The sequence below is a fragment of the Aulonocara sp. 'chitande type north' Nkhata Bay genome, linkage group LG20 (assembly GCF_057382095.1).
Source record: "Aulonocara sp. 'chitande type north' Nkhata Bay isolate Kocher_YH1m ecotype deep benthic linkage group LG20, A_spYH_male_GT1.1, whole genome shotgun sequence".
NCBI classification, from domain to species: Eukaryota; Metazoa; Chordata; class Actinopteri; order Cichliformes; family Cichlidae; genus Aulonocara; species Aulonocara sp. 'chitande type north' Nkhata Bay.
In genome coordinates, this window is record NC_141363.1 from 18,782,863 (window position 1) to 18,799,153 (window position 16,291).

Consider the following 16,291-nt stretch of genomic DNA (forward strand, 5'->3'; position numbering starts at 1 on the left):
AGGGAAGGCTGAATTAATGGTGACAGGAAGTGTTTGTGCTAACTGTGCAGTGTGAAAATGGTTAGAAATTAGAAACAAAGTGCTGACCCTGTAGTTAAAAGTAGGCTGTAATTAGTGTGAAGTCTCCGCGGACTGTAAAATGCTCTTAATTCATTACAAACACACTTGTTGGATCAGGACCCGTCTGATTGGTGCAGAGCTCGGCCGTGGCTCGTGCTCCTGCACTCAGGCCTCAGGAATAAAAAGATCTGCCTGTAATCTGCATTCTTCAAGCATATTAATAAAACATCAAATCCAGCTAATGTCAGCAAACTTACCTGCCAACAGGTAATCAATCATTTTTAGGCCCGTTTGTGGCGTCTTTGGCGAATCGATGGCAGGCTCGGAGCTCGTCTGAGCAGGAACAGAGTCAGGCGCTGCCCCTGACTCCTCCCAGCACTTTAACACTAAACCCTGTCAAAGTTCTAGATGAACATGACCGTTGGTCTGAGCATCTTAATCTCAGTAAAGACCTTCACAGGGTGCGAGTAGGACGAGTCCATCAGAGGAACAGCTCAGAGAGGCTGAGATGGTTTGCACATGTGTGGAGGAGGGAGGGTGGAGGATGAAGGTGGACCTTTATTTAATGGACAGGTCAGTTAATCGAGGTTGATTGGTAACTGGGGTCACATGACTCGATTCCGGTATGAAACGTTGCGTTTCTGGAAGGAATTTTTTCCGATCTTTGTGAGTTTGGGCTCTTCCTCCAAATGAAGGATGAGCTGTGGTCATCGTTCTCAGTGCTGGACTTAAAAGACTAGTATGTGAGCTCAGGTCTAAGTTGAGTCTTTAAGGTGCAGTTTTCAGTTATTTAGTGAATGCAGGTGATGAAGGTGAACTGATGAGGGTGCGCTGCAATCAGGTATCTGACCTGCTGAAGAAGGTCGGAGCTGTTTTAAGGTGCAGTTGTGAACCGTGGCTGTTTCTCGCTGTGATGTCCCACTGACATGCCTGTGTTTGATTTGGAAGTGTGTTGGTTTTGGATTTCCAGGTGTTTGCGGTGAACTTTTGTTCTTTTTCCTTCTGGTGTCTCCTCCGTTGGGTTGTGGCATAACTCTGCAGTCATTACTTTCTTATCTCTCCATGGGCTCAGACACATTTATCTTCCTGTCTGCCTTCTCCAGCTGCAGACTGTATTATGATTAAACTGATTAAACCAGCTGACTCTCCTGTCACTGCTCATTCATACATTCATACCTTTTATCCTTTGCACCTCCCATTTTTCTTTTCGCTTTTATGTGCCTGTTTCTGTTATTAGCATACTAATTAGCATTTTTAATAAGCACATTAATATGCAGATATCAGGGACGTTGTTCCCTGTAGGTTCTCTTCCATCCTGCCGGCTGCATTGCAAATGAGTAGCTGGAGGTTTACTCCTCTCTGAGTGCAGGACTGTGGATCCTTGAACTAAAACTGGAGCATACATCCAATCAAAAGCAGTCTAACACACACGATTCTCCACCAGGAACTCATGAGGACAAAGCGCTGCCGTACACTCGACGTCAATTCAATTCAATAAAACTTTATTGATCCTGAAGGTTGACCCCGAAGGAAATTGGGTTAAGGCTGCCGACGTTTGCCAGCGCCGACTTACCCTTCTGACCATACATACATTACACAAACATCACATGGGGAAGACAGGTCAGAGAGGTATAACAATGGAAGATGCACCACATGAGGAAAGATAAGGAGAAAAAAATAACTCCCCCCAGACTGAGCTCCAACAGGGAGATCAGTTTGAGAACAGAAAAAACACCTCTGCACATGAAAAAACTCTAAATACACCAAAGAAACACATGACAAGCAGCAGGGGGGTAAAGGGTGAGAGACAGCCGATTTAGACAGCACATCCAGGCGTGCGTGCGCTGGTCTCCTTGATCCACCGTCAGCATCGGAGGGGAATAAACGTCGAAGGCGTTTGGAAAGGGAGGGGGGATGAGTGTGTGTATATCAGAATATGTATGTGTGTGTGTGTCCAGAGTTCAGCTGAGACAGTCTCCTTCACCCTGCTAGGCTAAGTAAACAGTCTTCCAGCCAACCCAGGTGGCCTTGCATGAATGGGAAGGGACAGACTAAACACAGTCGTTATCAGGGTGTTGTTGTTCGGCTCCAGCCTTGAGACCACAGCTGGCGCCGAGAGGGTATCCGGAAGAAGTGATGGTGGTTTTTACAGGGAGTGCAGAATTATTAGGCAAATGAGTATTTTGTCCACATCATCCTCTTCATGCATGTTGTCTTACTCCAAGCTGTATAGGCTGGAAAGCCTACTACCAATTAAGCATATTAGGTGATGTGCATCGCTGTAATGAGAAGGGGTGTGGTCTAATGACATCAACACCCTATATCAGGTGTGCATAATTATTAGGCAACGTCCCTTCCTTTGGCAAAATGGGTCAAAAGAAGGACTTGACAGGCTCAGAAAAGTCAAAAATAGTGAGATATCTTGCAGAGGGATGCAGCAGTCTCATTCAAAATAGTCAACAGGGTCGCAAGAAGCGTGTGGAAAAACCAAGGCGCAAAATAACTGCCCATGAACTGAGAAAAGTCAAGCGTGCAGCTGCCAAGATGCCACTTGCCACCAGTTTGGCCATATTTCAGAGCTGCAACATCACTGGAGTGCCCAAAAGCACAAGGTGTGCAATACTCAGAGACATGGCCAAGGTAAGAAAGGCTGAAAGACGACCACCACTGAACAAGACACACAAGCTGAAACGTCAAGACTGGGCCAAGAAATATCTCAAGACTGGTTTTTCTAAGGTTTTATGGACTGATGAAATGAGAGTGAGTCTTGATGGGCCAGATGGATGGGCCTGTGGCTGGATTGGTAAAGGGCAGAGAGCTCCAGTCCGACTCAGACGCCAGCAAGGTGGAGGTGGAGTACTGGTTTGGGCTGGTATCATCAAAGATGAGCTTGTGGGGCCTTTTCGGGTTGAGGATGGAGTCGAGCTCAACTCCCAGTCCTACTGCCAGTTCCTGGAAGACACCTTCTTCAAGCAGTGGTACAGGAAGAAGTCTGCATCCTTCAAGAAAAACATGATTTTCATGCAGGACAATGCTCCATCACACGCGTCCAAGTACTCCACAGCGTGGCTGGCAAGAAAGGGTATAAAAGAAGAAAAACTAATGACATGGCCTCCTTGTTCACCTGATCTGAACCCCATTGAGAACCTGTGGTCCATCATCAAATGTGAGATTTACAAGGAGGGAAAACAGTACACCTCTCTGAACAGTGTCTGGGAGGCTGTGGTTGCTGCTGCACGCAATGTTGATGGTGAACAGATCAAAACACTGACAGAATCCATGGATGGCAGGCTTTTGAGTGTCCTTGCAAAGAAAGGTGGCTATATTGGTCGCTGATTTGTTTTTGTTTTGTTTTTGAATGTCAGAAATGTATATTTGTGAATGTGGAGATGTTATATTGGTTTCACTGGTAAAAATAAATAATTGAAATGGGTATATATTTGTTTTTTGTTGTTGCCTAAGTTGCCTAATAATTATGCACAGTAATAGTCACCTGCACACACAGATATCCCCCTAAAATAGCTAAAACTAAAAACAAACTAAAAACTACTTCCAAAAACATTCAGCTTTGATATTAATGAGTTTTTTGGGTTCATTGAGAACATGGTTGTTGTTCAATAATAACATTATTCCTCAAAAATACAACTTGCCTAATAATTCTGCACTCCCTGTACTTTAGTGCGAACAACTCATATGAATTTCAAAGCAGTTCTACAGTCCAACACTGGTCGCTCAATCTGCCATTGGAGAGCCGTGAGCTTTCTATGATGTTATCCAAACTTACGTTCCGTGATGTTGTCGTCCTTTTTGCTCTAAGAGCAGGTTCTGAGAACTCACGACCACAGTACACTCCCCCAAGATGTGATCGAATTTGCGCTCACAGTTGTTGTTCGAGCTAGCCCCAGAGGTAATCCAGTTTTTCACTCAGAGGTCTTGTTCTGAGTATTCACGGCAGCCGTGCGTTCTCCAAGATCTTCTCCGTGCTGCACTCAATGAGCCCATTTTGAGAAACTCACGCCTCGTCCCATCATTTCAATCCCAGCGGGCAGCCTTGTGGGGGTTTGAACAGCCGGTTCCGCTTCCTTAATTCTTCGATAAGTCAGGGCCAAGCCAGCTCCGATCAGCCAGAACCCTGTTATCATGGTTCCGAATAGGTAGATATCTTCAGCACTCAGGCTCACTCAAGCCCAGACTTCTCATTGAGAAAGGGGTGTCAATTGCATTTAGGGACCAGTTGATCCATTCCATAATTCTCTTTTAGGTTTTAGAGTACAGACTGTGAGAGAGTGTTCCAGGGAAAGTAATACAAAAAACACGAGACTAGACAAGGACATAAGAGGCTAAGCAGGGAAGCTAAGGGAGAGGAGGAGGAGGAGAAAAGTGCGACCGCCTTCGTCAAGAGCAAGAGCAGATCTCTCACTGTGAACTCATAAAATCACGTTATTCAAAACAAACCCTGCCGCGTACTTCTCTGTTTGAAAGTGTAACTCGTCACACTAACATATTCCACCTTTAATAGAACATCAGCCGCTGTCCTTGACATTCATGCCAACAACACATACACCGACCAACCTACATCTCCCCCTGCCCTCCCCCTTTTTCTCCCGTATTTAATACTTCTTCTTTATTTCTCTTTTGAACTTATAGGTTCGGAGTGCATAGTGGCTCTGCCCGAGCCAAAGAGCCACTGGGATCCCGTCTTTGGTACCTGTGTCTTCGTCTTCTCCTTCCTCATTCCTGTGGCCATCATCAGCATCTGCTACAGCCTGATGGTCAAACGCCTGCGCAGCGTCCGCATCCTGTCTGGCTCCAAGGAAAAGGACCGAAACCTGCGGCGCATCACCAGGATGGTTCTGGTCGTGGTGGCGGCATTTGTGGTGTGTTGGACCCCGATCCAAATCATGGTCCTGGCTCAGTTTCTGGGCTTCAACCTGAGTAGCCTATTCACAGTGGTCCTCATGCACTTCTGCATCGCACTAGGCTACGTCAACAGCAGCTTGAATCCCGTGCTATATGCCTTCCTCGATGAAAACTTCAAGCGCTGCTTCCGAGAGTTCTGCCACCCGTCTCCATTCCGCCTCGACCCCCAGCAGTCTGGCAGAATGAGGAGCATCGCCAGGGAGGTGGCGGCTGCCTACAGCTGCAAAGCCGGAGACGGCGGGGGGCTAGGGGGAGGGATGCCGAATCCAGCATGACTAGGCGTGGAGCTCCCCTTGGTGGGGGTGGACCCCCCACAGAGGGGAGAGACCCATGGAACTGGGAACTCCAACACAGAATTGACTCAGATTACAGCTCTCTAGCGGCACGAGCCCTCCCGCCCCCCAATGAGGAGACTGGCCTGGGGCGGGGGGGAGGGCGACAAGGAGGATGAGTTTGAAAGGAAAAGGATTTAGGGATGGAAAGAGGGGATGTGGGGACAAGTTTAGAGTGAAGAGTAGCAGAGATGTCCGATGCCCAGACTCGTGTTTTGAAACTTTATGCGATAAGACGGACACATAAAATACTAAAATGCCTCTGGAAAAACTCTCATCCAGCTTCAAGAGAGCTGATGAATATTCATTCGAGCTCCAAAACAACAGCCTTGTGAAAAGAAACTGGATCTGTGGCGTCCCTGGAGAGATGACTCTGTGACGAGAAGGCAGGAGGTGAAGTGAATGTATGAAAATCAGGAGGAGTTAAACAGGAGCTGCCGATGCCAAATCAGAAACTCTGATGCTTTTACAATAAATAAATAGAACATCGGAAACTCTGGACCACGAAGACATGCAGAGAAGGAGCAGATCATTCCTAAAGTTTGAAATGCTTTCAGTCTGGAGAACTAGGACATTTTTGCTGTGATGGTTTTGGTAAATGGAGGCCACATAATGTAATATGCTGCTGCCAGCATTTTACTGGGCCAGAAGTGTGACTGGACTGATGTGAAATCTGCAGCTTGTAGAAGTAAAAGAGCAAGACGAGATTCTGTTAAATATGGGGGTCAGGTGAATGTCATTTCTTATTTGAGTGACATTTCTCAGCTGAGACTCAACAAACCTAAGACACCCATGGAAGGACACGTTTCCTTTGACTTTCTACATGGTGCTTGTGTGCGGGGGGGTTGGGGGTTTACACTGCACCGTGTTGCCAGATGCATCTCACAGTTAGATAAGGTGTTGTTTGGGATCTGTGGTGGAGAAACGCGTCGAGGTTTAATGACCTTTTGTGTTCGGAGATGCCATTTGTTCATTTTGTTCAGTGTTTAGGCGCTAAAAATCATTTTGGTTTAGGATTGTTGACTGTGGTTTAGATTAAAATGTGTCCACCAGACTCGTGAGCCTTTGTGATGAAAATCAGGAGTTGGAAACCAAAGGACAACATGTGTGTAACAGACTCACCAGCAGCTTTGACAAAATGACTTTGTTTGGCTCCCGATGGAAAAAAATCACAACTGAGATTCAGCGTTCAGACAACGCTGCCTTTCAGATGGACTTTTACTGGCAGATACAAAGTGAAATACATACCTGTTTGATCTGAGGTTAAAGACTCAAAACTGCAGCTCACACTTGAAGTGGGACATAAACAGCCTTACCTGAGCATCTGTGAATGCTGTTTCAACACTTCAACAGTGTGAGGTCTAAATAATCTCAATCCTAACCCCAACTCCTACCCTTCCCCCGACTCCTGCCCTGGCACCAACTCCTGCCCCCGACTCTGGCCCTGACACCATCTCCTACCCTGCCCCTACTCCTACCCTTACCCCGACTGCTACCCTGCCCCAGACTCCTACCCTGCCCCCTACTCCTGCCCTCCCCCCGACTCCTACCCTTATCTCGACTGCTACTCCTGCCCTGCCCCCGACTGCTATCCTTCCCCCGACTCCTACCCTGACCTCGACTCCTAGCCTGCCCCGACTCCTACCCTTCCCCCGACTGCTACCCTGCCCCCAACTCCTACCCTGACCTCGACTGCTACCCTTCCCCTGACTCCTACCCTGCCCCGACTGCTAATCTGCCCTTGACTCCTACCCTGACTCCTACCCTGCCCCCCGACTCCTACCCTGACGTCGACTGCTACCCTTCCCCTGACTCCTACCGTGCCCCCGACTCCTACCCTGACCCCAACTGCTACCCTGCCCCCAAATCCTACCCTGACTCCTACCCTGCCCCGACTGCTAACCTGCCCCCGACTCCTACCCTGCCCCCGACTGCTACCCTGCCCCCGACTGCTACCCTGACCCCAACTGCTACCCTGCCCTCGACTCCTACCCTGCCCCAGACTCCTGCCCTGCCCCCGACTCCTACCCTGACCTCGACTCCTAGCCTGCCCCGACTCCTACCCTTCCCCCGACTCCTACCCTTCCCCCGACTGCTACCCTGCCCCTGACTCCTACCCTGACCTCGACTGCTACCCTTCCCCTGACTCCTACCCTGACTCCTACCCTTCCCCCCGACTGCTACCCTGCCCCCGACTCCTACCCTGACCTCGACTGCTAACCTGCCCTCGACTCCTACCCTGCCCCCGACTCCATCCATGACCCCAACTCCTACACTTACCCTGTGTTTTAGAAAAAAGAAAAAAACTTGAAAAAAAGTTGAATTATTTTCTTGTCTTCAGCCAAGACTTAGAGGAACATTTTTTTAATGACATGTTTTGCTAATGTAGGGTTAATGAGGGTAATCGGCAACAACGACTTCGATCTCTAAGGGTTAGGCATATGATACCTCACAACACAAGGACAAAAGTTAAAAGGTAAAGGTTCTGTTTCATAAACACTGAAAATGATCCCTGTAAACGTTTGTGTGTGCCCCTGAGTTCTGCAGCTCAGTAAATCTAACCCTGTGCCACTGGTCACAGATTTAATATAAAAGATGGATGATGTGAAGATCAATCTTGACTTTTCATTATCTTTCTTCATTCTGAGACGAAGTCATGAGCGAGGGTTGGATCTGACTCTGAACACCAGGTACACTGGTCACTCAGAGTAGCAGCCCAACCCCGATGTCCCGGTTCTTCGTGACTCTACTGGGGCCGCTATTCCCAAAACGAACATTGTGCTTTATCTAGTCAGACCTGAGTAGCGACTGAGACCATAAACTCATCACTAAAGAGTTCACTGAGCTCAGAGATCAACTGAACAAGATGTTCATTTTCTCATAGACTTTTATAGACCAAACAGTCAACCCCTGCTGGACTTTAAAGGCAATGCAGGTTTGAGGTACTTCAGCGCTGGCTTCATTTTTCAGACTTTGAGCTACAGCCGTCCTTGTACATACGGACCGAGGTGGAAACAGGGAAAACGTAGTTTTACTGAAGCCATAAAATAGCGCCCCCTCACAAAAGCAGTCCTCTTCAAACACCTCACAGGTGCAATCAGAGTGGGCCTGACAGGGGTCAGATGACCCCAGATGTTCAGGAAATGCCACCTCTGGACACTGAACTGCAACTGCTGTCAGGTTTTTGGATATAGAGGCAGGTCGGGTTCGGGAGAGTTGAACTGTGGGTCTTTAAACAATGGGGGTGTTACCAGCCCCACAGGGGCGGAGCATGGGGACAGGGTTGCAGTGCCCCGACCCCAATCCAAGGGACAAAGGGGCTCTCTCTCTCTTTCTTCTTGGTCTCTTAAAGAGGAAACTAGCTGTGAAACAGGAACACATGAGCATTCCTACCATCCTGCACAGTTTCAGACAGCACTGGACTGCACAGAGCATGTTGGTGTGACGTTCGGGTACCACTGACAAAAACAGAACAAACCCTATGAAACGCTCATCGGTTGGTGTTTGTACTCTGATCAGTGTTACTGTGATGCTTTAAATCGAACTTTCATTTCTATTCGCTGTCACTAAATCTGATTAAAGGGTCCTTGGTCTCCTGAAGTTTATCTAACAGAAGTGCGAGGATGAATCAGAGACGTTGAGACTCATCTGTATGAGATGGGTTCTACGTTTAGCTGGATGCTGGTTGTTCTGTAAACTGTGCGGCCTTTGAGAACTTGCGTGTTCTGTTCGCGCCTCAGTATCCTCTTTGCTTTTATATTTGTGTCTCTCTATGAAGTTGGGTTTGCTCGTTTCGTTAAGACTAAAACAGGTCTGTTTAAGTAAAGTAAAGTAAAGTTTATTTATTAAGCGCTTTTCATAGACAGGTTTTTCAGAACGAGCATGACAGTTTGGTTTTGCCTGGTTTCGTTAGGTGCAGCCACTCTTAGCAGCACCTTAATTGCTTCTGTTGGTTTACTTTTGCTTTCGTTATGAGAGAAACATTTCAATTAACTTACATTGCCTTAAATACGAAGTGAAGTCTGTCACTAAACCTCGCTCTCTGGCTGGATTCAATGTGTTTTATGGTGCTTTGCTCTTAGTTATACTAGTTCAGACCTGTACTCTGAAACCGTCTGTGGACAGCACTCGTTCTCGCGGAAGATATGACATCTTCAGAAATGGCCAATCTCTCATCTGAAGGGAGACGAATATCTTTTCTTATTTGTATAACAGGTCGATCCTGAAACCAGTGTAAGAAACTGAAAATATGTGGATCTCAATCCAGTTTAGATTTTTTTCAGTACATTTAAATCACATATTTAGTACTAATACTTAATATTTATGAAAAATTTCCAGTTCTACACAATATGTAGTCTTACATTCATTATTGAGCCCTGTGCATCTGGATTCACTGTCTCAGATCACATGATAAAACCAGACGTGATGGAAAAACAGAGTAATTCCTGCCCCATATCATCCAAATACATAATATGCAATGAAACTTACAATAATGTTTGTGATGCACACACGGTACACCGGTTTACTCACAAATATTCATTTCAAAATCACAACAACAGCAGCAACAATCAGACGACTGCCTCTGAGCAGGCACTTGGTAACCGTGGGAAGGAAAACCTCCCTTTTAACAAGAAGAAACTTCTCGCACATCCGGGCTCAGGGAGCAATGTGTCGAACTGCTTTATGTCAACAAAGCTGTCTGGTTTTAAGCAGCACGATTCAGGTCATCAGTAAACTGGATAAAAGTGTCTTCTGGTATGACAAGAAATGAGGCTTCATGTCTGCCTTCGTGGCCCCGGTGCCGATGCAGAACACTGATCAGCCTTCAGAGAACGGTTGCAGCGGTGCCTTCAGCCACAGGTGGTTGTATACCTGCTACTCTGGACTGATGAAGGTAGTCTGTGACCTCCACCCACAGCTCAAACTGAAGCGAGTTTGTTTGCTGTTTTCCAAACATCTCCATCATGAAGTCAGGTCCACAGCATGAATCAGAATGTGAAGTGTATTTAACATGCTGCATCAGTGTGACTGTAATGCAGTAGCACCTCCAGGACTCCTTCCAGCTGAAGGCTGGTTTGGAGGTCCAAAGCAGGACCCAGAGTCATCGGCGTAAACGTCTGTCTGAGGCGTGGTTGAAAGCATTCTCCGTGGACGTGTGCTGCTCTCAGGTGGTTTCTGAGCACAGGTCACCTTTCGTACAAACCTAGCAGACTGTGTGTAGGAGCATCGAGGGCTCCGTTTCTGGAGCTTTAACGCTGCCGCGAGCTCTTTGTCCGTGACGTTCTCCTCCTGTTCGCCGTTCTTTCGTAGCACGTAGAGAGGAGCGTGTACAGCTTTCTGTTTGAACATGTAAAACACGATCATGTGACCTCTCTGGTTGTTCTTCGTCACCAGCTGTAACAGTTCGTGTTAGTTTACATTTACAGACCACATGAATGTTTGACCTGACAAAGAGAAAACTAACGTGTTGCTGTTGTTCTTCTATATCTTTATGAACAGAGGAAAAAAGTGTTTCATTGGTGTTTCTGTTGTTTCTGTTGTTACTCTTTCTAATGTGTGGGGTGGGCAGAGTCTGTTATATATATATATATATAGATATCTATAAATGTACTCTGTGTTTTACTGTGGACTGCACTTAGCTCAGCACCCGAGTGACTGACCCACACCGCCCCACGCCGCTCACACGACACAGCTGCAGGAAAAACGTCCTGATGATGACGATGCTGTGCTTTAATCGCACATATTTGGTCATATCGTAAATACGTTGGAGCGGTTTGAGTCATGTGACCCAGGCTGCAGCCATATTAGCGTTCTGCACTCACAGACCGAACTTTACGCTCGCTCGCTTGTCGTCAGTGCAGACAGACCTTCTGCTTCAGCTTGAATTTTAAACTGTATATTTTCAGTGCTTATTAAATGAATAAAGATATGATGATTAAGTTGGTCTGAGCTCATCATTCTGTCAGCTCATCGTTCAGGAAGCAGTCACAGTGCAGGTTCAGATTTAAACAGGCAGCTGCTGATCTCGGTTCAGTTTCATTCAATAATGAACGCCTCGTTGGGGCCAGTTCCTTTCATCTCAGTCCACTTCAACATATCCATATATTTATCCAGGATATCTTCTGTTTATCTGGCTTGTCAGACATCATCAGTGAGGCTAACAGGTCACATAAAGGTTGTTATCAACTTGGTTTATCAGTCCAGCTATGGCACACTGACATAACAGAGTTTGCAGCTGCTGACCAATCAGAGACATGGACATATAGTGACAACATTTTCTAAAGGAAGATAAAAGTTGCTCATCCAGGTAAGGAAGTCCTATTCATCTGGACATTGTGTTCTCGGTGGGTTAAACATCTTGTCTCTCAGGTTTCCCCACGTTACAAACACTACATTTACATATCAGAGAGGCTCTGAGTAAATGCAGGTACCCCAGGATATTTGTCAAAGCTGGGAAGACTCGGGGCGATCCAGGATAGAAGAAGGATAACGTTACACCCTCTTACAATGCTGTGATTGCAGCAGTCTCCAGCTCTCTCTGAAGGGTACTCCTGGCTCCCCAGATAAAGACGAACCTTCAGACCCTGTGACTGTCTGCGCGTCTGCTGTTTTCCAGTGATCTAATTGGTCAGTCAGCAGTGATTTCATCCCTGCTGATTTCCTATCAGGAGCATAACCTGCTCCAAAGCAACAGTTACCATGGCAACATAGCCTGCTAAGAAGTGCAACACTTTGATATCAGTGAGAACAGCAAGTTGAAACTGAAGTTAGCTGGATGAGCTCCGAGCCTACGGCGTGCACTCCTTTCTTATTCAGCTCGTCAGTAAATGCTTAGAGCGTGAACTCTCGGCCTTCATCGCTGCACACTGGCAGGTGATGAGGACCTCACTGGAGCAGTAAGAAGCCCTTCCCCCAAACACCTCCATAATCCATCAGTGGGAAATGTTAATAGAAACACATCGGACATGTTTTCAAAGCAGCTCTGCAGACAGAAGCTCTGAAATAAAGTCAATCAGTAACGAGCACGTGGATAATCAGAGGTCTGCCCAGCAAATGGACGTGCAGAGTTTTCCCTTCTTCCTTTATCACCATAAATTATAAACGTGGCTCAAAGAGCAAAGGAAGTTGTGTTTGAATGATTTCTTCGATGTAACAGTTTCTTTGCACTAAAGGCTGCCCAGGAAACGGTCTTCTTGTGCTGTCATCTACTTCACAGCCTGTCTCTGACATCGTTATATGAAACTTGGCCTTCTATCTGAAAAGGAAACTGGGGCTCACTCCAAATAATGCTGCACTCGATTAGCAGTAGCAGAAAAAGCTGTTGGCAGAGAAGATTTGGCAAGTTTGTCATGCACAGCCCATTTTTTCCTTACAAATGTGCCGCCTTTTATGGGGGAATAAACAGCCTTTCCAACATTGTGAGATTTATTGCCAAGAAGCATCGTTACAACAAGGAAATCATCCAAATACAAACTTCCAGAATGTCTGTGCTGGGTTTATATTCAGCCCACTGCACTGTGTTAAATGATTTCACTGGAGCTGAATATACATGAACTACAAAAGACTTCTTCTCTTTCACACATTGTTGTAGTGTGGCAGGCGCAGCGAGCAGCAGCAGGTCACCAAGCACGACGGCCTCCGTGTGCACGAGCGGCAGCCTCTCTCAGAGCGTTCGTCACCTTCGTGTCGGAGCAGTCGCTGATCCGTGCTCGTGTCACACTGCTGGAAACACTCACAGAAAAATAAATCGCATTATTGATCCCACTCTGGTTTCCAAACAGAAAGGAAAGACGTGGAATCGAAGAGATTTCACTCTGCTGATAAATTCACTGATCTCTGATTTCCAGCTCGCCGCTGAGGAGAGATAAACGGCAAAGGAAACGTCAGGCACGTGTTAGAGAATCTGTTTCAGACGTCACTTCACCTGTGCAGAGTGTGACGTCTGTGTGTGTGCATGTGGGCTTGCTTTCATCCTCTTCTTCCTGCCCTCAGACCACTCAGCTCGTCTTTCACCCTCATCCTATCTGCACTCTGACCTGCATCTGCTTTCATCGACCCGCTGCTTAGGTTACGCATAGTGCATATGCCTCTTAGGTGAGAAGAGTTCGTATATCCAGCATGTATGTGCAGGCTGCTCCGCTGTGCTCTGCTCACGTGGAGGAAGGTCAAAGATGCTGCAGCGAAAAACTCTCTGCAGTTAAACAGTGACAATCCCAGCATCCCTCTAACAACCCATGGGCTGATTCCTCTGGTTGAGCTCTTTGGACCTCGGTGCCTCCTTCGGCTCCCAGCATCAGCAGTTAGCAACACAAGCTAACATTAGCTGAGAAAAGCAGCCTAACGTTACCAAGCGAGTGGCTGAGAGCCGATGGACCTGATGGGGGAAGGTCGTGCCGATAAGTGTGAACTAAAGGTTGTTATCAGCTCACACCACCTGTGCCCCTCCCCCCAGGCTTAAGTTCCATCATATTTATTTGCTTCCATGACATGCTGACCTCCGACCTTCAGAGAGGTCAAAGAGGCTGACAGCTTTTGACTCTGTGACTAAGTCAGCTAAGACCTTTGACCTCCTCACCTATTTGCCTGCTGATGGGTGGATATGACCAGAACCACAAAGACGAGTCCAGCCCTGAGAAGGTGGCTTTTTATTAAAATATGTCTCTGCTACTTTTGTTTGTTTTTGTTTGTTTTCTTCCCCCTTTCTCACTCTCTTCTCCCCTCATTCTTTCTCCCAGTCATGTCTGTCCCGTCTGTAACAACTGAAAATAAAATAAAATAAATACATAATTATAATAAAGGCCAATCAAATGGACCAATATGGCAAGGCCATGATGATCCGCTTGGCCTCTTTCTTGGCCTTCAGCATTTCTCACCCAGGAGTCTGTTTCGCTCCGGAGCTGAAGGCTGATGAGCACGTTTGTGCTGACGGGTGTATAAGTGAGTGACTGCCGTGTGCTGAATGACTGTTAAAGGACGATCATCCGTCCTGCACACACTGAAAAGTTGTTCATTCGGTTTTTGAACCCAAGTTTCAGATCTGATCCTTCCTGTGTTCTCCTGGAAAGGTCGTAACATCGTGCATTTGTTAAATTGGAAGATAGCTCATTGATTATCAAAACATTTTGCTGGTTAATTTTCTTTGATCTTAAAATAAATGAATTGATTAATAGACTGTAGTACAGTAGAATAAGAAGAGCATCGTCAGGGTCCACGGAGCAGACTCCAACGACTGACGACAGCTAAAGGTGATTTATTGAACTGAGATCACATCAGGAACCAGAGCAGGGACAGGACAGCAAGCCGGGAGCCACTGCACAAAGATAAACAGGATGTTCTGCACTGAACCATCCAACATGTACTCTTAGTGACACGGGAACAACGTGAGAACAGCCCCACCAAGACCGCAGGTGGAGGAATACTGGAAGAGCATATGGGGAAAGACGCAACAGAGGACAACAATGCTCAGGGGCTAGTGGAGCTAAGACCAGACAAACAGGATCTGATCAGCATCACTGAGGCAAACATTAAAGTGTCTCCAGCATGAAGAGTTGGACAGCACCAGCCCTGACGTGGTTCGTGTCTACGGGCTGAAGAAGCTGCAGTTTTGTGTGGCCGCTCTGCTCGAGTTTGAACCTTTAAAATAAAATTAGTCCCATGAATCAGTTTACAAACCAGAAATAAGCCTTGGACGGATCAGTGACTGAGATGGGCCTTTGTGAGCCAGCAGCACTGTGTACTCGCCACTGATTTATGACACGGACGTCCACTCGGTAACAGCCTCATTCAATCACTGCAGCGGGGGAGCGACTCTGGGGCAGGAAATCTTTTCTTATCCCCGCCGTGACAGCACGATGGAGGATCGTGTGAAACGCTGCCAGCCATGACTTTATGACGAGACAGTGACGAACCTTTCAGCGTCCTCGGTGTGCGTCGAACGTCGCAGCACTGCTGCTGCAGACACTGTGGAAAGGTTCAATCTGTGTCTTTCATATAATCACAGGCTGAACGCAGGAGACGCTCAAAGAATCCTGAGCACAAATCTGTGGGAGGACGCCGCCATGCGCCCCGCCCACCACCCTCATACATCCAATCAGGAAACACATCCTTTTAGACGATGACATATGCTGCAACGACAAAGGCAGATGAGGAAGGTGAACACATTGTCATGATTCCCAGTGTCTAAGCACACATTTCTGTTTTCCTTTCCTGTGAAGGATTGTCTCGCCTGTCTTCACCTTCCTGGTTTCCTTGTGTTTTAAACTCTTCTTTAAAAATCTTGTTGTGTCTTGGAAGTCTTTGAACCCTGGGTCCTGCCGGTCTGTCGTGTGTGCGTGTTTGCCAGCACAGATCAAAAACCATCCATAATGGAAACCGCAGCCTGACACCACCAGATAATAAGTGCACAACAATTACACCAACATCATTTCCAGGCAGGTGGAGGGTCAGCGTGAGGAGGAACGGGCTTGAGCATTACCTTCATCAGCATTCAGAGAGAAACCAGCAGCAGATACGTGCAGAGCTTCATGTCTGTTTCTCACAATGAATCCATCCCAGTGTGGGTGGAGCTGCCGAGTGAGCACTGTTTCCTCTGTTTGATCGCTACCCGGGGAATCTTAATGAGGGTCTTCATTGGTGTGCAGTCAGAACAACAAGATGAAAAGAGACAAACAAAGAGCTGCCGCCGAGGAAAAAGCCTGCTGACCTTTACCCAAATGACATTTCTGCTACCTGCTGATTGTGTTTCTGTGTGTGGGCTTTCAATAATGGACCCAATCATCTGCTGGCCTTCAGTCTGTTCATTCCTCTGCAGCACACGTCTGCAAATATTTACTGTAAACCAACAGGACCTGAGACCGAGGCATCCGCAGGGACATCAGGGTGTCTCACTGACTTATTATGACACTCAAACGATGCATCTTCCGTAAGCACTGCCACCCAGTGCAAAGCTCATGAAAGAATGACTTTCCGATGTCTGAGGA

The 16,291-nt window shown here is 47.0% G+C and overlaps 2 protein-coding genes across 2 annotated transcripts in view; one reads left to right on the forward strand and one right to left on the reverse strand.

Annotated features, from left to right (window-relative positions):
• The window catches only part of oprl1 (opiate receptor-like 1), a 77,058-nt gene extending 70,248 nt beyond the window's left edge, over positions 1–6,810 (forward strand). The window contains exon 6 of the mRNA XM_086277443.1: positions 4,708–6,810. Within this exon, the coding sequence (XP_086133569.1) occupies positions 4,708–5,255 (548 nt within the window). The 3' untranslated portion in view covers positions 5,256–6,810. The remainder of the gene's footprint in view (positions 1–4,707) is intronic.
• Positions 1–16,291, reverse strand: part of LOC147305434 (uncharacterized) — a 479,902-nt gene that overhangs the window by 17,461 nt on the left and 446,150 nt on the right. The gene's annotated exons all lie outside the window — the stretch shown is intronic.